Genomic DNA, 23,044 nt, shown 5'->3' on the forward strand with positions numbered 1-23,044 from the left:
AAATCAGAGACTCTAGGAGTAAAAGAAAAATGGTAGGTGTGTACTCATGGCAAGGTAGGACTACATTCAAGATACGAATCTCTCTCAGATGACAAAGACCAGTAGATTGTGAGCCAGAGACGCTAATAACTATTTGCATAATGAACACCAAATTGACGTCATAGTATTTCTTGCTTCCATGGCTAATTAAAGTACTCTGTAGTCCGTTGGATAATCCAAACATTATAGTGCAAAGACGTATTTCTAAGGGGAAACCATCCCGCTGGTAAGTGCACACAACTGACTTTTCCCGGCACGGGAAAAGTTCTCTTTCAATGAAAGCACACTGGACGTGAGACCTGAACAAAAAGCCCATGAATCAAATAGCGAGCCCTTCTTCCCAGTAAAGACGGAGCAAGTTACTATTGGCGGGACAATGTTAGGAAAGACAGAGAGTGGTCAAGAACCCACTTTTGAAGAACACAAAGCAAAGCCTTTTAGAGAAGATCCCAGACTCCGTATTCTCAGTAGGATCATGCTGAAGGTTTAGGATTACGGAATTAATGCCACGGCTTTATGTGAGTCTATGGCAAATAGCAAAAACAGAATTACCTTCTCTAAATCCTTTTAATATTATTTAAATTCTCTATTTCCATTTGGGTTTGCTAGGACGCTGTTATGTCTTTCTGCTGTTTGTTTTTGTGGTGGTGTTGGGTCTCATATTTTTGTTTTCTATTTCGTTTACTTATCTACTTATTTTGGTCCTAGAAGGAAGAGTATCTGCTCCAAACAAGACAGCTTTCTTCAGCAGTTATGACTCAAGAGCAATAAAGATTTTGGCACCACTGATACGATGATAAGGTATTCAAACTCTTGTCCCTGGGAAAATCTCTCAGTGGAGAAATGAACCATATCGCATTGGTTCCTGAAAACACTCATAAATTTATCCTTCCAAGAGCTCAAATAGTCGAAGGTTGGTATGTGGGCATCCTCCTAGCCCAACCCAAAGCAGGATCTCAACTGACCATGACCTCAAAGGCAGAAAGTAAGGAGGATGACGCATTCAATTAAGAAGTTAGTTTGGGTTTTTGTTTGTTTTTTTCTTTTTTACTTACCAGAAATTAAGGAGGATGAAGCATTCAATTAAGAAGTTAAGTTTTTTTTTTTTTCGTTTGTTTTTGACTTAACATTAAGTCCAGAGAAGAGGAGGAAGTAGGCTGGAGAGCCTGTAGGCATTGAGAAGTCATTGTGTTCTTCACAGGAACCTACACTAGTGTTAGGATGTGTGCTTGCTTGCTCAAAAAAAGAAAAAAAAAATCTAAAGAATCCACAGAGACACAATTACCCAACGCAGAAATCACAGAAGAGCCATAATCCATGAGTAAGTGTGGCTCCCGTGGGCCTCAACCCAAGTTGCGTTACTGGCGGTGGTGCGTGGGCGAGAACTTTGGAGGGTCTCCAATGGGTCCACGCTGGTCTGGAGAGAAGCGTCTCCCTCTGAGCTCAGCTCTGCAGGGCATCCTGAGCTGGACATGACTGCAGGGAGAGGTGGCGAGAGGAAGGCGACCTACAGTCCCACGCACAGGGAGTGGCCCCTGGTAGTCTGGACGGTGTCTCTGGGGGGTACCCTGAGCCTGGATCCTCATTCAGCCAAAGCAAACGTCTGTTCCTGGACCACCACCCTACCACTCCCACCCAGCGAAGCCCCAGAATCCTGCACCTGACGTGCTGGGAGGGGGCCCTCTACTGACCAATACCTCCAAAGGCTTAGCTTCTGATCTAAACTTAATACAGTGCTACTTTCTTCTTTAATTCAATGCACCCAAAATTCACGTCAAAGCCTGTGTGTGTGTGTGTGTGTGTGTGTATCTGACTCAGACCTCTTTCCCCCTGCTCACCCTATCAACCCATTCGGTCATAATGGACAGAGGCAATGACCTTGAACGGGGTCCCCATTTGGAGGACCCATGCTGCACACCTCAGGGCTCACCCGGCTTGGGTCCAGATGCTTCATTGACCCCACACAACCACTTCCAGGCCACGCTACACCCAAGACCCAATGACCCCCCTCAGGACTTTTGCTGGTTCTGTTCTAAGAAGCAGAAAGAACAAAGCAGGACCAGCCGCCCCCACCAAGGACGCACAGCCATGCTCCTTGTACACACAAAGGGTCTGCCCTTTTCATAAATGGACGTGCCCAGCAGCCGGAGGCAATGAGAGGGTGCAGCGCACATCGAGATTGGCTGAGGTTCCTGGAACTGCAAATGTGCCCCTGTAGGGTTAGCCACTCAAGGACCTGCATCTCCCAGATGCTAATGCCAGGTCTACCTGGTGGCATTTGGGAGGAAAGAAGAAACAGAAGCCGCCAACAGAGGGCACGTCAGCTCTGACGCGGGGGGCATGCCTGCTCCCAGAAGAGAGCACACTGTCCTGCATGATTAGGAATCATTGTCTTCATTGCCTCGCAGACCCTAAGACCCTCGGCGGCCTCCCCCACAGCTCAGCACAGAGGAGCGGACAAAGAGCTGTCCCTTGAACATACAGGCTTTGCACACCCACACCTGAAACTCAACACACAGACGGCAGCAGTAGCCATTTCTCATTTAGGAATTGCTTCTAGAACATTCTTTCCTCTGACAAACCAGGGTTATTGCTTACAGCTTTGTTAGAACGTGCAGAACTCTTAAACTTTATGAATGAACTTTTGCTCCTTCCTTGCTTGGGTTGTAACCCAAGCAAATTTTGGCAAACTGTTCTTTAAACTATCCTTTTTTTAAAAAATTCATTCGGCATTTTTCGAAAGTCACAAAGAACATATGATTTGGCGGTTTCCCATGAGACTCCTCGTTGGGTCTGGAAATCAAGGGCCGGTGCATTTGTAACGGGGCCGTGAGATGTCAACCGGAGGGAAATGCAAATGCCCAGGTCCCATTCTCAAATGCTCTGGCTCCTCGTGGGGCTGGGAATTGGCATTTGTAACCTGCTCCCCACGATGCTGCAGGACTAAAACACAACTGTGTTGGAGAACGCCACCTCCATGAGCCACGGTAAATGGGGACGGGGACGAGGACCATCTGTCATGATCATTTCTGTGCAGGGCAGGTGGCAGAAGGCATTGGCTCCCATCTGCAACAGCGGCCTGGTGTTTCCCAAAGAGCCAGACCAGCGCTGGGCTACAGGGAAGCTCCCCTCCATGTTCTGTCCCAGGATCAAAGGGATTGTGCCACAAAGGTCAGGGGCAACCGGAATGTCCCCCAGCTGTGTGCACAGAGTGAAATGCCAACTTTCAAAGCTGCCTTGGACAAGCTAGGTGGGGAATAAGGGTACCACAAGACAGATGTTCACTAGACTTGCCTTCCACGGCTTTCCTTCTCTCCCCTGCCTTATTAAAAGAATCATCACTGGTGAGCCTGGGTGGCTCAGTCAGTTGAGCTACAGACTCTTGGTTTTGGCTCAGGTCATGATCTTAGGCTCATGGGATCAAGCCCTAAGTCAGGCCCCATGCTCAGTGTAGAGTCTCATTCTCCCTCTCTCTCTACTCCCCTCCCTGCTCATTCTCTCTCTCTCTCTCTCTCTCTCTCTCAAATAAACAAATAAAACCTTAAAAAGAAGGAGGAGGAGGAAGAGAAGATATGGAGGAAGAGGAAGAAAGAGGAAGAGAAGAAACAAAGGAAGAGGAAGGAGGAAGAAAAGAAATGGAGGAAGAAAAGAAGAAAGAGAAGGAGGAGGAGGAGAAAAAGGAGAAGGAGAAGGAGGAGAAGAAATGGAGGAAGAAGAGGGAGGAGGAGGAAGAGGAGAACCACCATAAGCTCAGACGGGAGAAGCCTGTGTCTGGGATATGCCCACAGTGCCATCTTGGTTGGATCCAGTCCAAGATGGTTGATGTGCATCTCCTTTTCTTAAACATGAGGCCCACGAGCAGGGCTCAGAAAGCACTCCGCAGCGTTTGCAACCAGGATAGAGGTTACAGATAGGTGTCCACTGCTCGGGTTAGACAAGTAGAGAGAGCAAGCACTACAGGATTTGCTAGAGAGCAAAGCGGAGACAGACACATCCATGATGGAATTATCTGCAGCTCAGAACCGGCAACCAGTAGACGCATCGGACAGTTTCGGCATGAAGACGTGCTACTGACGTCCCCAGCCCTGGAGATGGACATGGAATGGAAATAAGGTCCCGCTGTCCCAAGATAAGCAATCGACCGGTGCATTCGAACGCTTTCATTAGAAGATGCCTCCACAGAGCAATGCTGGGACATGCTTCCTGCCATTCAGCACTCTCTGGGGGGACTGAAAATCCCCAAAAGAAACGCACAAGACAGACATCCCCACCCCCGAGTGCTGCCTCCACGCCCACACTCGTGATCCAACGTCCAGGCCTGCAGCTCAGCTGTCAACACCAACTCGGAACAAGGACAAGACCCACAAGGCTCGAGAACACTACCTTTGTCGTTCAAAGTCTCTTGTTGTATTTGTCTCACAGCTTCCTGGGCTTTGCCGGCGTTATTTCCAGCTATAAGGGGAAAAAAAAAGCTATAATCAGTGGCGAGGTCCTCCAGACATTATCGAGCACAAGAAAATGTTGTCTTAAGATGCAAAACACAACCTCGGAGGGGGCTCTTTATGGCTTATCATCGAGCCCTGGTGTGGAACAGGGCCACCAGAACAGCTGTGGCCAAGGCAACCTATCAGCTGATGGAGGATTGCCTTTAGCCTGCATTGGTGAGAAGAAGAATGTCCCTGTGGTTGATTACTGGGGTGTGACGCAGCCGGCGGCACAAAGAACATGGGGCAGGGGGACGGGAGTGAGCCAAGGATTGCGTGAGCATAAAGATGGTCGCAGGAAGGTCAGAGCACTCATAGAACTTCCTAAGAAACTTTAGTGGACACCCACCTCCCCCCACTCACTGGCAGTCTGAGCTCCAAAAGGACCGTGCGCCATTCCCTCTATGAACGTGGGATTCCCATGTCCTTATGGAGGACCCTGTACAAAATCCACAGGTATGACTCTGGGGAAACGTGAGCTTAGAAGAATGGCCACGCGTGTTTTGTGTATGAGGGACATCACCGTTAAAATAGAGACGGTGACATCTGGGCATTAAAATAGTGAATGAGGTTTCTTTAGTGTCTTACTAGATGGCGGTGCATTGATGTTTGGAGGAAGGCATCTGTTTTCAACTGTGTCCCTGAGCACACAGTCCGAATTTTAAGGTGTGCCGAATGGGGCTGCCATTCGGGGAGACGATCAGGACACCCTGTCTTCCCACACACCAGCGCTCACGATCAACTGGACAACAGGCAGATGTTCAGCTCCTTTGCGGGGTGAGCCAACCCCGAAACGCCCTGCCAGGGTGAGTCATGGGCACGCTTCTGCACAAGGCGATTGGAGTTGGCATCTGAGAAACACAGGCGTGGGAGTGAAGCTCCTGGAGCCCCGAGAAGTGACAGGTGGCATGAGGACAGCAGGAGAGACACCTGGCCTGGGAGGACCACATCCTAAAGGGTTGGAGCGGCTCACATCACCCTCCCACACCTGCGTCCAGCCGCTGCTGGCCAGGTGTTCTCTGGGGTACAACCCTCTTGAGATCTCCATGAAAACGTATCACCAAGCAATCCGTTCTGGAGACATTTCTACACGCTGTTTTCCTGTATTTTGTTTCATTTTTCTATTCGAACTAACGTACAAGGGGCTCAGCTATGGATCCCCTCGCCACTTGATCCTGCACTAATTACTCTGTGTCGTTGACAAGTGCCCCCCACCCCCGCCAAAAAAACCCGATGGAACACCCTTCCCAGAAGCAGAAGGGTTTACAACAAAGCGTTAAGGAAACACAGACCGCAGAAGCGGTGAACGTCGTGAAATCAGAAACGTCTTTGGCTCCAGCTGGAGATGAATCGGAGATAAAAGACATCTTCAGGGGGTGAAGTGAAGGATTATATCAGGCGCCACCACCTTAAAGGAGTTCAAAGTGGCAGACGTCAAGAAAACGCAGCCGTGATAGTGTTCACACCTTCGGCTCCCTTGAAGAAAGAACCTATTATACGGTTGTTAGATTTTTGCTCAGAGGGTCTCCCTGTGTTGCGGGGTGCACAGTCGGACAGGATGCCATACCGGAAAGTTGTGTTCCATCTCTAAATGTTCTAAGCCTCAAAGACGACAAAATAAAACTCACCTTTCTCTAAGCTGGGGCCGTGTACATGCGTGAGCTTATTTCGGAATTTCCACGCAATTTTAAAATATTCAAGAGCCATCCACTGGCGGGCTATGCTTCTGGCATTCACCATCTTGGCATCAAAGGTGGCCCAGTGGAAGCCTGCGTGAAGCGGGAGAGAAGACGCTCCACGTTCCGAAAGAGATGTCAACGGCCAGAGAAAGCGGGGGCATCAAACCAGGAGGGGAAACTGGTCACGGTAACGCCTCCCCTCGACGGGCAGGTCACTACTCTCCCTAAGGCTTTGCATTAGAGGCATGGACACAGGCACTCTTTTGGAAAGGTCATCTTTACCAGCTGGCTCCCCAGAGTTGGATACGGAACCTTGACCCTATGCATGCAGTTGCTAGAGATTTCCTACACTGACTGACCAAATATTGCATGCAAGGTAGAGTCCTTGACCAGAACGGAAGGTAGGCACAAGCATAGGGGGCCTGCCATCTGCTCATGCGTTCAGTGGGGGGCTAAGTCAAGACATTGAACTCAAACCAGGGCCAGCAAACTAGGAACCTGGGGCCACATCCAATGATCTCCCTGATTTGAAAAGAAAAAAATATATATATATTTATATATATATATAGGAACTACAGCCATACCCACAGCTTCCAATATTGCCAATGGTGCTTTCCGGCTATCAAGACAGAGCTGACCATTGAGAGACACACTTAAGCAAATATTTATTATCTGGTCCACACCAGAAAAAATCTACTGGCCCCTGGTCTCAAAAGCCATCTTTTAGAAGGCTATTCATCAAGAGTTACAAAGACATATCCTCTACCCAAAGAGTATTTTGAAACTATAAGAACGGAGCTATCGTGCGCAAATGAGAAATTTAATAATTAATGTATTTATGGCAATATTAATGTGCTTGGGTTGGAGCCACATTCCCTTTTCCAATTCTTCAGCAAGTAACTGATTACGGTTTAAACATTAATGGACTCAGGATTGGCAAACTTGAAATTGGATATACACATCTCTTAGTTTTCATTTAGTGTGAAATTTAAAGTGTCCATGATAATATTTGGTTAAGTGGCCTTGTATCAAACTGTCACACAAGACAAAACATTGTTCCTCTCAGAATATATGCAGTTACTCCCTGAAGGACTCGGGGAGGAGGGAACATTCACACTTGATTGGACTGAGCGGGTCAAACCGTGACCCATGCAGACACCAGAAGCTCTGTGGGAAAGAAGATGTGGGAGGGTAAGGAGCACAGGAGCATTCTGTTTACTTCAAGAGAAGGAGAACTTTGGTGCAGGCAGGACTGTCCCTGGTCTCAGCAGGTATCACCTAAATGAGGAGTTGACAGGAGAGTCAGGGCTCCAGTCCTCACATGCATGAGTACAACATGCTCCCTCACGTGCCTTCACTGCATTCTGTCTGTAGATCACACCCCTCACTCAACTAGACCTCAGCATGACCTAACCCCAACCTGACTTCCTACGGACTTACCCAACTGGACTTCCTCATGAGCCACCCAGGTAGAACTCATCATCACCTATCAAACTAGACCTCATCATCACCTAACCAAAAACCCCATCATCACTTAACCCAACCAGACCTATCATCACCTAACGCAACTAGACCTCATCACGACCTACCTGATCACACTACATCATCAGCTAACCCAACTAGACCTCATCATCACCTAACCCAACTAGACCCCCTCATCATTCACCCAACTAGACCCCATCATCACCTACCTGAATAAGACCTCATGTTCCACCCAACTAGACTTCCTCATGAGTTACCCAACCAGACCTCATCATCACCTAACCCAAGTAGACCTCCTCATCACTCACCCAACTAGACCTCATCATCACGTAACCGAACTAGACCCCATCATCACTTAATCCAACTAGACCTATCATCACCTAACCCAACTAGACCTCATCACGACCTACCTGACCAGACTGCATCATCACGTAACCCAACTAGACCTCCTCATCACTCACCCAACTAGACCTCATCATCACGTAACCGAACTAGACCCCATCACGACCTACCTGACCAGACTGCATCATCACCTAACCAAACTAGACCCCCTCATCATTCACCCAACTAGACCCCATCATCACCTACCTGAACAAGACCTCATGAGTTACCCAACTAGACCCCATCATGACCTAAGCCATCTTATTTAGACTTCATCATGACTTAAAATGCCACACTGAGGCAAAAAGCACAGAATGGGAACAATTTTTTTTTTTCTTTGCATTGCAATATTGCCAAGTTTCACAAAGAATTAAGAAGATGAAGAAGACAGGTGCACTAGAGAAGTCACAAGAGGCAGAGACAACCAGGGCTGGATGCAAGTCCCCGGCTGTTCTCAGACTGGAGGGTCCTCCCCATTCTGCTCTACCAGCTTCCTTCTACCACAAGCCAAGGTCCAGCGGTCCCTCAGCTGGGACTATTGCTCCTTCTGTTCATGACATGATGTCACTTTGGTTTTTTTTTGTTTTTGGGTTTTTTTTTTTAAGTTTTAAATTTTTTTTTTTTTCATTTGAGAGAGAGAGAGAGAGCAAGAGCATGAGCAGGGCAGGAGGCCAAAAGGAGAGGGAGAAACAGACACCCCGCTGAGCAGGGTACCTGATGCAGGGTTTGATCCCAGGACCCTGAGATCATGATGTAAGCCAAAGGTAGACGCTTTCCTGACTGAGCCACCCAGGTGCCCCCTTGACATTACTTTGATCAAGTCATCCCAGATGGTGGCGAAATTCAAGACAAGGCAGTAGTCGCCCAGAGACACAAGTCCCTCTGATCACACACCGTGTCTCCCTGATGTGCTCAGGTCCCAGGGAGAGAGAAACACACCACATGGATGCTAAACTTGAAGAGGAGTTCCAGAAATGCACACTCAGATGGGTCCCCTGTCCTGCAGGACCCTCACATCCACCAATGACTGCTTTTCATCTAGGTGGGGGAGGGGGTAGATATGGATGTTGGTAAAGATTGTCCTTGCAAAGACTTGTCAAAAACTGTTCTATCATTTCTACATTGATTCAGACAACAGGGATGTGGACCCATCTCTGAAGAAAAAAAAAACACTGATGAGGAAAATAGTGAGGTCCACCAAGAAGTAACTGTCCCCTCCCAAAGCCTGGCAAATGTATACCGTTCTACAGACCAGTTGGCTCACGAGAGAAAGATGCGTACGTGGGTCCTTGAGGGAGGAAACACTGTAAGAAACTGCACTTTTTCAAAAGAGTGACACATGGGAAGGGCCAGGCAATACAAAAATTTTAAGTTGTGGAGTCATGTTTGACAAAAGTGAGAAGAAAAAATCAAAGTTAGGAGCGTGAGTCCATTTGATTACGGGAATGAATAGCTAAGTATACCCATGTGAGTCACACCTCTGTGAGGACAACAGAAGGCCACACTGGCTAGACCTGGGGGCTCTCCATCTGGGTTAAGAGCTCCCTTGGAGATCCCCTCCCCCATGGAACTCAGGGGGTCTTTGAGTTTCAACACCAGCAATCAACATCATCATGGTGGCCAACCCCCAATGTCTTGTCCAAATGTGGACAAGACACAGAAGTAAGGGCAGGGTCTATGACTTGGCCACCGACACAAACCAGAGATATTCTCAGACCCAAGTCAAGGTGTTGCAGCTGTCTCAAAATAAAGTTTAAGATCATCACAGCTTCCAACCAGTGGGAGTTATTGAACCCACCAGTACGTCATGTTATTGGTCCTATAAAGATTTCATGTCTATAATCATGTGGCAAGTTTGTGTTCTTACATATTTTTATATCTGCATCTCAATATCATTATAATATCATGGATTTTAGTTTGTGCATTTAGGCATCACTAGATGTCTATGGGGTCCAAGGACTGAGCTTGCCCAGAGCCAGGAAGGAGTGGAACACATTCATGTTTAAATACCCTGCCCATACTCTAGATTCTGACCCAAAATTATCCTTGAAAAAATGATGGTGGGCAAAAGATGGAGGAGAAAAATGGGAGAAAGGAAGAAATAAATCATTATTGAATAAGTTAAAGACTACGGGTAATATTATACGGAAAGTCTTAAGTGAAAACAATCCTTAACACCTAAAACCAGACATACATATGATTTCTGTAAAAACACACTACAAAAGGGATTAATTTAATGCAAATGATGTCAATAGGAGACATAATTAGGATGAAGTGTTTTTTTTTTTTTAAGGTAATGGGCACAGTATCATTTTTCCCAGCAGATTAAAAATTCTACCCCCAATCCACTGGGAAAATTAACAAAAGTACAATGGGTTCGCTTGAACTCTGTTCGCTTTCCCAGGCAAAGAAAATACCTTCGTTTTCAAAGAGGAGTTAGACACCGGGGTAAGGAGCAGAGAGAGCGTGTCACAAGGAGAATGGAGGATGTGTCTATGGGATGCAGCTGCAAAGGAAGCCGGTCTTTGAACACCTGTTCTGAGTCGACACCGGGCTACACTGTGTCTTCCCCAAGTTCTTCTTATGTTGAAGCCCGGACCACACAGGTGCTCAGAACCTGACCTTATTTGGAGAGGGTGTCTTTAAAGAGGTGCTCAGGGTAAAATGAGGCCAATGACACGGATCCTCATTGCACGAGGACCAAAGTCCTTACAAGGGCATCCTTAGGTGTTTCCCAGGTGGGTTTTACCTACAAGCAAATCACTGTTTCTATATGAGCCAACGACGGAGTATCTTCCATTAGCCAACAATGCAATCCTCACCTATGATCACACGCATGCCGAGTCTCGCCAGGTGCCTCGCCGTGGCATAGCCGATTCCATCCGTGCCTCCGGTCACTACAGCAACGCGGTCGGGTTGTGGGGCCAAAACTGAAGAAGAAGAAAAGGAAAAAATATATATATATCAAAGTGAGTTTTAGAAGCGGATTGGTTGGATCAGTCCCGAGTCATTCCAACCTGGTCAAAGACACCTGATAAACGCTTGCTCATCCCCAGCTGAGGCCATGGCGGGAACCAACTAGAGTATCGGCACGATGATTGGCAGAAAGGTCCGGAGCCAATGTGGGAGTAGCATTTATATGAGCGTGGATGATACTCCAGGATCCACACTCCCAGGCAACACGGGGCAGGAAGTAGGTTTTACTACTACTCAGGTATGGAGGGAGACAACAGACCAGCGGATGAATGCCTGCTGTTGCAACGAGTTTGGAGAACACAGTTTCGAAGAGGAGGGGGCATGCATACCACACCACCCCCCACGTGGGGAAGCAGCAGGATGGGTCAGAAGGCAGAGGGACACGGAAGCGTGGACAAGAGTCTCCATTGTGGGAAGAAATGGGTCAGGGAAGCAGGCTCAGCAGGTTTAGGATGGGCTGGTGTGAATAATTCCAGCAGATTCTGGGTCACAGTGGCTGTCCCTACGTGTGTGTCCCTGGCCCTGTGGTGATCTGCATGGGTAGGGTAGATACTGGCCAACAACGTGGTTACGGATGTGGTGGGTGGTGGGGTGAGGGCTGTGGACTGCCTGGTTTGCATTGGAAAACTGTGCTCCTGAGAGTCACATGTTATCTCTAGGAACCGGCCAGCCCTGGGAGCTAGAGCATTCGATGAAGGTGACAAAGATGAACTTTTATTTTATTTTAGATTTATTTATTTATTTGAGAGAGGCAGAGGAGAATCTCAAGCAGACTCCACACTGATCATAGAGCCCAGTGCAGGGCTGGATCTCACAGCCCTGAGATCACGACCTGAGCGGCAACCAAGAGTCAGACGCTTAACCAACTCAGCCACCCAAGCACCCCAAAGATGGACTCTTTAATAAATGGTGTTGGAACATGTAAACAGACATTAAGAAAAAAAAGGCAAAATGAGACCCATCTACACATCAAAATGAACCATGGGGTAGAAGTTACACAATGAACATATTAGGGGGGAAAAAAGCATGAATCCATTTATCTTTAACCTTAGCGTATGAAATGTCTTCCTAATCACAAATCAACGTTGAGAAGAATAAGTAGATAAATTTCACGACCAAAATAATTTTGCATGGAAAAAGAAAAAAACACACCAAAAGTGAAGTTCAAAGTAAATGATACATTAAAAAAAAAAAAAATTTACAACTCTGATCACATGCAAAAGACTATTTTCCTGGTATGTAAAGAGTTCTTACAAATCAAGAAAAATAACACTCTAAGGAAAAAAAAAAAAGGGTGAACATAACTGTGTATATGAAAACCCACGACACAGTCCTTACAAAGGCATGTGATATTTTACCCAATGAGAGACATGTTCCCCAAAACTCACTGAGACACCACTGCACTTGACAAGAATAAGCACTTTGACCCCACGCTTCTCTGACAGTGCTCACGAGCAGGGGCTCCTGTATGCCGTGGGCAGGATTGCGAGAGGGGAAAACCCCCATGTGGGTGGGGGTCCTTGGGTGATATCTAGTGCAACCTGAAACACATTCAGGTTGTTGCAGCAAAATCATTTCCAGGAATGTGCACTGGAAATCCATGGTAGACTCCCTGTTTCTCCCTGCAGCTGTGTCCCCGGTGTCCGCAGTCACGCAGACACCAGTCAGCAGCCCTGAGTGGCCCGTGAGTGCAGGTGAGTAACTCCACCTGCAGTCACGATGGGCGGGAACACATGTGTAACATTGGAAAGGTGATCATTTGGGGGTTCTCAAGCTCACAGTGGTGCTCCCAACTGGACGTTCACGACCCTTATGATAAACCATGAAGGTATTAGGGAATGATGCCCTGAAAGAGCTCACGGTCCTGTGTGACATCATGCAAGCACTAAGAGCTCGTGTGTGCTTCTAAGTGTGGTATCTGCACCCATGCGGGAGGTCTCTCTGCTGTTGGGAAGAATCCCCGTGCAACATGGCGGCCATTCCCAGTCAAGACTTTGTCTCAGTCCTACAGGCCCCGGGTGCTCATTTGTGCTCAGGATCCCATCCAGAAGGCTTTTGTGTGCCCTACGTGGGAAGAACAACCCTATGCACCTATGTGCTTGGACTGGCCTGTCCTCCCCGCCTCGGCCAGGGTTGCCTGGGGGCACACACCTCCTCACAGATTCCCTGTTCCTCACCGCCTGGCCCAATGGCAGACGTTCAGGCTGGTGCTCCATGAACATTCACGGACTTAATGAGCTAACCCATCCATCGCTGGGTCAAGCACAGACGGAAGGCCACACCTACCCCGAAAGACCAAAGGAAATGTGCCATGATGTGAATGTGGGTATCTCCTCCTAAAATTCATGTGTTGAAGGCCAACCCTCCACGGGATGGGATTGGAGGTGGGGGTCTTTGGGAGGTGATCAGCTGATGAAGGTGGAGGTCGGGGTCTTTAGAAGTTCACCAAGTCATGCGGGCAGAGCCTCCATGATGGAATTGGTGTCCTTAGAAAGGAGGCCCCAAGGAGACTCCAGGCCCCTTCCACTGTGCAAGGACCCAGCCAGAAGAACTCCATCAACAAACTCACTCTAGCAGCTCCTTAATTTCGGACATCCAGCCACCCCAACGGTGGGAAGTCAGTGTCTGCTGCTGAAGCCCCCCCAAAATCACTCCATGCTGTGTTTGTTATGGTGGCCCAAATGGGCTAAGACAAGATGCCCTCATCCCAGGCAGATCCCCTGCCGGATGCTCAGGACATGCTGAGAAACAGAAGCATGGGAGGAACGGGCATAATGACAGAGCAACGTCTACACCCACCACCCAGGAACTGGGGTGGGGCGGGGAGGGGCTTAAGAAACCACATGACCATCAGGATCTAGTCTGACCCCTTAGCTTATCAGTGAGAAGTGGACACAGGAACCCTCAACCACCTTCAATGCCAAGAGCAGCAGGTGATCTTCCAGACTGCTCTTCCAAGGACAGCATCATCTTCACAAAGAATGCTCCTTGGGCTTAGGTACGAAGTATGAAAGGTATTCGCAGGGATCAGAGACAGGAGGTACATAATGGACACCCTACTCCAAGCCACCATGACATTTCTGGGTTAACAGAGCGAGTCCATGAAATGTCTTTCCAGGCCCGTGGTTGCTTGCTCCACGCCCTGAAGGTCATTTCCTACCTAACGTGTCTGCATCCAAGGATGACACAGGTCCTCAGAATGTCTTCTCCCAAGGCCATGATGAGCCAAGCAAGTGGGATCGGCCTCCTGCCAAGCATGGCTCAGCCCACTCGGGGGTCCCTGAAGTTATCTCCTAGCTGATACCACCACAGTGGCGAGAACAGGGTGCTCCAAAGCCGGTAATTATTGGCTGTACCCCAGAAATATATGCCCTGGCTGGTGAAGACGGGAAGGGACTCGTTTACAGTGAAAACCCGCACAGCCGTTTCCATGCCGATCTATAAATAAACAGATGCCCATACACTTCACCAACAACTGTGATTTACGAGACACAAGAATCACCAAAAGTGTGATAAATGGCACCAACCGCTCGAGGTCATGAGTATTGTTTCTGGACATAAAAACGTACAGTGGAAAACTTAATTTTGCAAGACAGCTGTTACTAAGCCTTCCCTACCATGTATTACTAGCCCTTTGGAAAAAGAACAGTTGTATTTTCCCGACTTCAAATTTTAAACACATGCGTTCCCCAGTCATTAAGCTTCCCAGGATTCATCCAAATAAAAAGAAACAATTTGAAATTAAAAAAAAAAAATTCTTTTTCAGGTTAAATGTTGAATGCGCCAAAGTACAATGTACAAAAGTTGATTATACAATGCACGTGAATAAAAGATGGCAATTGATCAAATCCTAAAACTCAGTCCCTGTGATAGATTTGAATCAGCCAAGAAAACTAAAAATCGTTTGCAGCTCTGCTGGTCATAAGACCCCCACTGTGGAGCTCCGAGGGCAAATTCAGCTCTGAGCTTCCTAGCAGCCAAAGAGAAAAGGGAAATAATGCCAGAGAGGGCTCTCAGCAGCTGACCCAGTGCTTCCCCCAACATGGGCCTCATATTGGATTAAATACACACTGTTTTCTGTCACTGGACTCCAACACAGGCATCCCCCCCAACAGAAATTCCCTTCCATCATCTGTGCTGGGAGGTCTTAGCCATCCCGTTGTGTGTGGCTTAAGATGTCTCCTCTCCTGGTGACACTGTTGAGATCCTTCTGTCCCCAGAGACTTGGGATCGGCTTGGAGTTGCACAGGGCACTCACTGATGTTGAACAAATACAGGTGTCTGGGCTTGCAGAGACATGGAACAGGGGGGGATGGACACCCCAAGTGCATGGGGACTCCCTGTGCCCAGCCGCACCTGGATCCCTGCAGAGGGCATAAGAATGGGAGCTCCATCTACATAGGTAGGAATGGGACAGCCATGTGCTTCTGAATGAAACAGGTCTCGCCTGTGCAACTTCTGGGCTCTGCAATTAACTCTGAAATCCCCACACTGTAAAGATTTCCCTCCCTAATGTGGGTGGGCCTCATCTAATCAGTTGATGGTGTTCATAGAGTAAAGACGGATTACCCGTCCCCACTCCCACCCCTGCCCCCGCAAGAGTCCATTTCCCAGCAGACAGATTCAAACTGTAAACGTGCCCTGCATTTCTACCCTGCAGCATTTGGGTTTAACAAGTCTCCATAGTTGTATGAACTGATTCCTTAAAATGATTAAAATTAAAATATTTATGTGTGTGTGTGTATGAACATAAACACATAGAGAGGGAGGTGATATATCATATATATATATGATATGTATATATGATATATGTATATATCATATATATATCTTTATATATATGTATATATGTTTATATATATGTATATATATATGTTTATATATATATAAAAAAAGGGATGATAGATAAGATGGATGATGATGGATGGAGATGTAGATGGATGGATGGATGGAAAGATGATGAGTGGACAGATGGATGGATGGATGGATGGATGGACAGACAGAATGGACAGATGGATAGATGATGGGTGGATAGATGGGTGAATGGATGGATAGATGGATGGATGGGCAGATAGAATGGATGGATGGATAGAAGGATGGATAGATGGGTCGAAGGGTGGATAGATGGATGGATGGATGCGTGGATGAATGGATAGGTAGCTGGATGGATGGATAGATGGATAGACAGGCCAATGCTGGTTCCCCCTGAGGGCTCTTTCCTTGGCATGTAGACCCTGTATTCTCCCTGTGTCCTCACATGGTTGTCCCTCCGTGCATGTCTGTGTCCACATCCCCTCTTCTTATAAGGACCCCAGTCCTTTGGGATCAGGGCCCACCCTACTGCCCTCATCTTAACTTGACCACCTGCAGAGACCCCATTTCCAAATAAGATCCCCTTCACAGGTACCAGGGGCTAAGACTTCAACATATCTTTTTTTTTTTTTGGTTGGGGGGGCACAATTCAAACCCTAGAAATTGGTGCACGTGCATGCACACATCTGTGCAAGGACACCCCAGCCTGGCTAGCAAGGCTCCCAAGAAGCACCGGCAAGCCAGCCCCTTTCCCTGCTCCTTCATCTCCCAGACGTGAGTCAGCTCCAGCCCAGATGCCTTCCATGCTTCCCCCTAAAACCCAGTTGCAAACAGACACAGGGGATTCCTGTCCAGACCCTTGCATGCCACTCTGTGTCCTGCACACCAGCACCCATCAGCGCCAAGTCCCACAGGCCAGCTCACCTCTGACAGGCATCGGGGGAGCGCTGCGGAGTTGGCAGCTGTGAGCTAATCTCCCACAGATCGGTCTGTACAGGGACAGCAGCTGCTGCGGACGCATAGGGAGGCCGGCCGCGGTCACGGCTCACGCCTTCCTCCCCGAACTGCCCAGCTGATGTGCTTGAGGGGCAAACCCACGACTCAAATGACAAGAAAAGCAACATGCACCTCCCAAGCCCGTTTGCTTGGCAAAGGAGTGATGTTTGCAGGCCGACTGGAGAAGGAGCTCCCATCCTGATCCGGGACTATGTTTAGAGCCCTCGTGGCTCATTATTCTTTTTTAAGAACTGAAATGTGGCGGGTTGACCTCATGCTTCCGCGAGGGCCAGCTTGTAGGGAAGCAACTGTATGTCAGGTCTCTGTATCCTCATCTCACTGACCACAGTGCAGGAAATAAGACATGCCTCCAACAGCTAAAGATTGGAGATATTTAAAAATACTGATAGAATAATTCACATATGCAAATACCCCAAATATCAGAAACTTGGAATCATTTACAGATTCAAATATTCAAATAATTGAAATATTCAAATACTTGAAGGATTTAAAATTATTTAACTATTGGGATTATTTTTTGTTTTATCTATGTACTTATTGTTTATCTAAATAATTCTATTTAAATAATTTAAATTTTTACATATTTGGAAGATTTACAATATTCTTTAAATAACTTGCAGATTCAAATACTTGAGCCCCTTGAAATATTTTAAAAAATAATTTACATATTCAGACACTTGAAAGATTTAAAATATGGTTGAAACAATTTACAGATTCGGATACTTGCCATGTTTAAGATATTGTTTAATTTACATAGTCAGCTACTTGAAGTGTTTAAAATATTGTGAGTGATTTAAATATTTAAACATTTCAAATATTTAAAAATACGACCGTAAACACAGAAGGGGAGGCGGGGGTGGTTGGATCACTCCGCGACCATGTCTTTTCTAAGCACGGCGCAGAATCCGTGTGTGGATAACACGGAGCACGTCGAGAAAGGGTTTCATCCTAAGGAGTCAAAAAGTCCGTCAGGTAACATGTAAAGGCAAACGACAGATGAGGGGCGTAGAAAAAGGGCTGCGACCTTGCCCGTAAAGGGGTCTTGTAAAAGGATATGCATATCTCCTGTCCTCTTCCCTTCCGAAAAGCCAAAGAAAACGAACAAGGGACTCATGGATAGTGAATAAAACACACCCATGGAAAACAGCGTTGAAACGCACTCCTGTAAGTACACACAATGAAAGGAAGACAGCTGACTCGTGATCAACCATCGCGACAGTGGGTCCAAAAACTGCACACTCGCACCAGAACGAGTCACTGGGCACCAAGACTCTGTCCTTTTAGCAAACGAGCTGCCAAGGGCTCTGCAAAGCCGGCGTGCGTGTTCTCTGACCCAGCAGCTCTAATGCTGAGAGCTGATCCCACAGACGCACTCCCACGGGTATGCAAAGATGCTCAAACATAAAAAGATACCCTGTTTGCCCTGTTGATAAGACAAAGATCTTCGGTGGGAATGTCATTTTATGCAAAGAGTCTTTACAGGTGTTCTTGAGAAAGAAAGCCTTATTGTTCTACAGCCTAGTTTGGAGTGGGGGTAAAAAGAAAAAAAAAGGCAATTTTAAAAGGGTTGCATTGTGTGTGACTCCATTAATGTGACATTCTTGAAATGATGGCATTGTAGAAATGGAGAGCAAATGAGTGGCTGGCTGTGCATGCATTTGGGAATCTGGGGGCAGGGAACATGCCTGTGTCTTGACACAGGGGTGATGGTCACCCCCTCAATGACTTGGGGGTGCACCACCCTTCATGTGCAAGGACATCCCAGATGGCTCACCCCACCACCGCACACGTGGCTGCCCATGAAAACGAGGAAATATGGATAAAACAGCAATGATTGTATCCCTGCAGCCACGAGGGTTGGGATCACGTACTTCACAGCTTTGTAAGTTTTATCCCCGGAGGGAAACCAGGGAAAGGGTACACAAAGTTTCTCCATATTCTTTCTTGCAACTGCACAGGAATTACAGGGATCTGTAAAAAGTCTTAATGAGCTCAGTTCATATAATACGTTCTGCTTTTCAAAACACAAATTTAAAAACTAAGAAGTCTTTGTCCCGTGGCTTTTGTCCCGTTGTGTTGGAAATGTCTCGTGGATGTGGGAAGGTCTCACGGGCATTCCGTCCTCCTTATGGAAATGCAAACCAAAACCACAGTGAGATATCACTTTAGGTCCACTCGCATAGGTCTTCTTTCGGGGGCAATGAAACATTGCTGAACAAATGCTGAAGAGCAGGGAGGGAAACTGGGTCCGTCCTGCATGGCTGGTGAACACGGAAAATGCTGTGGGCACTGTGGGAAAGTAGTGGGGAAACCACGTGGCCTGGCAATCCCACTCCTCACTCTCCATCTATCCAGGACACAGGGAAGCAGGTGTCCACGTGCATATCCACAGGGGAAGGCCCAGAGCAGCATTACTCATGGTAGCCAGGGAGATGTGAGCAGTCCAAGTGCCCACCAATGCACAGGGTCCATCCACGGATGGAAGAGAACTCAGCCATGAAAAGGAACAGCACTCTGACACCTGCCGCCCCATGGAGGGACCATGAGGACGTGTGCTCAGGGATGGAAGCCACACTCCCAAGACCACACAGGACATGATTCCATTTCTATGAAATACTCAGTATAAGAAAATAAAACAACCACCATGTCAAGAACGTGCCTGTGAGCTTTCTGAAATTCTCTAACCATTACACAGCGGGTGATGTCTTGCCAACTAACCTTCATAAAACCTGGGGAGAAAATCTGATAACAGGCTCATATGCATTACAAGAAAGGGAATGAGCTGGAGGCCCGGTCAATCAAGCTTATAGGAGAAACAGTGTTTGGGGTGTGCCCGACTCTTCATTTTGGCTCAGGTCCTGATCTCAGGCTCTGGGCTCAGCAGGGAATCTGCTTGAGATTCTCTCTGTCTGCCCCTCCCCCCAGCTCTTTCTCCCTCAAACAAATAAATAAATCTTTAAAAAACAAAATTAAGAAAAAGAAACAGTGTTTATAACATCACAGTCAAGAAAGGGACCATCCAAACAAAGCCAAGTATTTTCCATGCACAAATCCTTGATTCCAATAAAATGCAGAGAAAGGATTCAAGAGAAAAAGATAAGAGACAAACTGCGATGTAATGCAGAATTGTGTTTGAAAGGCATTCACGTTACAGAGGGATAAATGAAAACATCGTAGCAACATCCAAAAAAAAATCACATCCACCAGCAAAGGGGAGATCAGACTGTTTTCTCACGAAGTCTTTGACTGATCAGACAAGGCCCACCTGCACTAAAGAGAGTCATCTGCAGAATTCAAAGTTAAGGCATCAACGTAGGCATGGTGACCAGAGGTGACATGCATTTTGCACGAGGTGGTGATGCTTGGCAATGGCATCCTACCATACGATGCAGTAAAAGATTTGTAGACATATGCTCTCCAGATTGGAAGGGGTCCAGCCCCATGTCCCTTATACAGAAAGGATACATTAGTCAAGGGTCTCCCAAGAAACACACAAGAAGACTAAGTGGAGAGACAGAGATTTAATTTAAGGAATTGGTTCATTTAACTGTGTGTATTTGAGTCTCTATAGTGCAGGGTCGACCAAGGGACGAGCTAAAGTGGCAGCCAGAGTCCAAAGGCCTCCTGGAGACAGAATCTCCTCTTTGTCTGGGAAGGTCAGTCTGTTTTCTCATAAGCCCTTCAACTGATTGGACAAGGCCCACCGATCCAAAGGAAAAAGATAAGATTCCAACTAGTACGTAATGCAGGATTGTGTTTGAAAGGCATTCATGTCACAGAGCGATAAATCAAAGCATGACAGCAACATCAAAAAAAAAAATCATATCCACCAGCAAAGAGGAGGTCAGACTGTTTTTTCACGAAGTCTTTGACTGATTAGACAAGGCCCACCTGCACGAGACAGACTCATCTGCAGAATTCAAAGTTAAGGCATCAACATGGGCCTGGTGACCAAAGGTGACATGTGTTTTGCACAAAGTGGAGATGCTTGGCAATGGCGTCCTACCATACGATGCAGTAAAACATTTGTAAACATGAGCTCTCCAGATTGGAAGGGGTCCAGCCCCATGTTCCTTACACATAAAGGATGTATTATTTGGGATTCTCCCAAAAAACACAAAAAAAACTAAGCAGAGAGACAGAGATTTAATTTAAGGAATTGGCTCACGTAACTGTGTCTCTACTCCACAGGGTTGGCCAGGAGGCTGAGACTCAGGGATGAGCTAAAGTGGCAGCCAGAGTCCAAAGGCCACCTGAAGACAGAATCTCCTCTTTGTCTGGGAAGGTCAGTCTTATTGTTTTCTCAAAAACCCTTCAACTGATCGGACAAGGCCCACCGATCCAAGGAAAAAGGATAAGATTCCAACTAGTACATAATGCAGGATTGTGTTTGAAAGGCATTCATGTCACAGAGCGATAAATCATAGCATGACAGCAACATCAAAAAAAAAAAATCACATCCACGAGCAAAGGGGAGGTCAGACTGTTTTCTCACAAAGTCTTCAACTGATTGGACAAAGCCCACCTGCACGAGACAGATTCATCTGCAGAATTCAAAATTAAGGTATCAACGTGGGCATGGTGACCAAAGGTGACATGTGTTTTGCACAAAGTAGAGGTGCTTGGTGATGGTGTCCTACCATACGATGCAGTAAAAGATTTGTAGACATGCGCTCTTCAGATTGGAAGGGGTCCGGTCACGTGTCTCTTATACAGAAAGGATGCATTAGTCAAGGGTTTCCCAAGAAACACACAAGAAGACTAAGCAGAGAGACAGAGATTTAATTTAAGGGATTGGTTCATGTAACTGTGTGTATTTGAGTCTCTATAGTGCAGGGTTGGGCAGGAGGCTGAGACTCAGGGATGAGCTAAAGTGGCAGCCAGAGTCCAAAGGCCTCCTGGAGACAGAATTTCCTCTTTGTCCAGGAAGGTTAGTCTGTTTTCTCACAAAGCCTTCAACTGATCAGACAAGGCCCACCAATCCAAGGGAAAAAGATAAGATTCCAACTCGTACGTAATGCAGGATTATGTTTGAAAGACATTCATGTTATAGAGCAACAAATCCAAGTGTCATCAACAGAGTCAACAAAAAAAATCACATCTACCAGCAAAGGGGAGGTCAGTCTGTGTGCTCACAAAGCCTTCCACTGATTGGACAAGGCTCACCATGGCCCTAGAGAGAGTCATCTGCTTTACTCAAAGGCTACTGATTGCAATGTTAACCTCATCTAACCATACCTTCCTAGCAACACCTAAACTAGTTTTTGACCACATGTGTGCACGTGTGGTCCAGCTAAGATGACATAAAATTAACCGTCACAATACACAGCCATTCCATGCAACAAAGGTGTTGACTGACAGCCATCATCCAGAAGCCTGAACTGCCCTAAGGGAGTGAGCTCCTTCGTGAGCGAAGCCTCGAGCAAGGACAACAGAAGGACCAGAGTGGTAGTCTTCAAAAAAGCACTGGATGGAAGCCAAGACCCAGATGCCCTGTGCATGGTAGGCTCCCTAGAAAGGCAGGACCTCCTTGTTGAATGCCGGTGGAGCGAAGCCTGAGGTCAGAGACAAAAATGGCAAGGACCCAGGTGCGGGATGGCCAGCTGAGCCAGAGAAGCATGAATAGGGCACCAAGACAGTGCCACTGGTGTGAACAGTGGCTCGTCCTCATGAGCAGAGGACCGGGTGTTCAGCACGTGCCAGCATGTCCCGACATCAGGTGAAGATGTCCTGCTGCCTTCAATGGCAGTAGAGACAGAGAGCTGGAGCCGGCCGCTGGGCTCTCTTGCCTTGCCCAAGTTTGCCTTTTGGGGTCCTGAGCCTTCCATCCCAGAGCCGCAGCCATAAGGGCCCATGACCAGCACCAAGTTCAACACACATGGGAGGCTCACCGTGACTGACCGTGCAGCACCGAGAATAAGCTCACCGCCCCTGCTGCATCCCAGAGGTGGTCTGAAATCAGGAGATGGGGTAAGGAGAGAAGGAGCTGGAATTACTTCCCTAATGAACCAGCCCTCCCCAGACCCAGGCGCTTGGCCAATTCCACACCCACTGTGCAGCCACATCAAGCTCTGTCCTTCCTCCAAATGGCCAGTCTTGCCCCAGGGAAGCGGCCTGTGTCACGTGTGGTCCACTCAGGGAAGGGGAATATAATTCAGTGCTAAACAGCAGTGA

The 23,044-nt window shown here is 47.3% G+C and overlaps 1 protein-coding gene across 1 annotated transcript in view; it reads right to left on the reverse strand.

The window, feature by feature from the left end:
* The window catches only part of LOC123935269 (dehydrogenase/reductase SDR family member on chromosome X-like), a 116,250-nt gene that overhangs the window by 78,787 nt on the left and 14,419 nt on the right, over positions 1–23,044 (reverse strand). Inside the window, exons 2-3 of the mRNA XM_045995946.1 lie at positions 10,888–10,995; positions 4,423–4,491 (exon numbers count right to left, since the gene is read on the reverse strand). Coding sequence (XP_045851902.1) covers positions 4,423–4,491; positions 10,888–10,995 — 177 coding nt within the window. The remainder of the gene's footprint in view (positions 1–4,422; positions 4,492–10,887; positions 10,996–23,044) is intronic.

This window comes from Meles meles, chromosome X (assembly GCF_922984935.1).
Source record: "Meles meles chromosome X, mMelMel3.1 paternal haplotype, whole genome shotgun sequence".
NCBI classification, from domain to species: Eukaryota; Metazoa; Chordata; class Mammalia; order Carnivora; family Mustelidae; genus Meles; species Meles meles.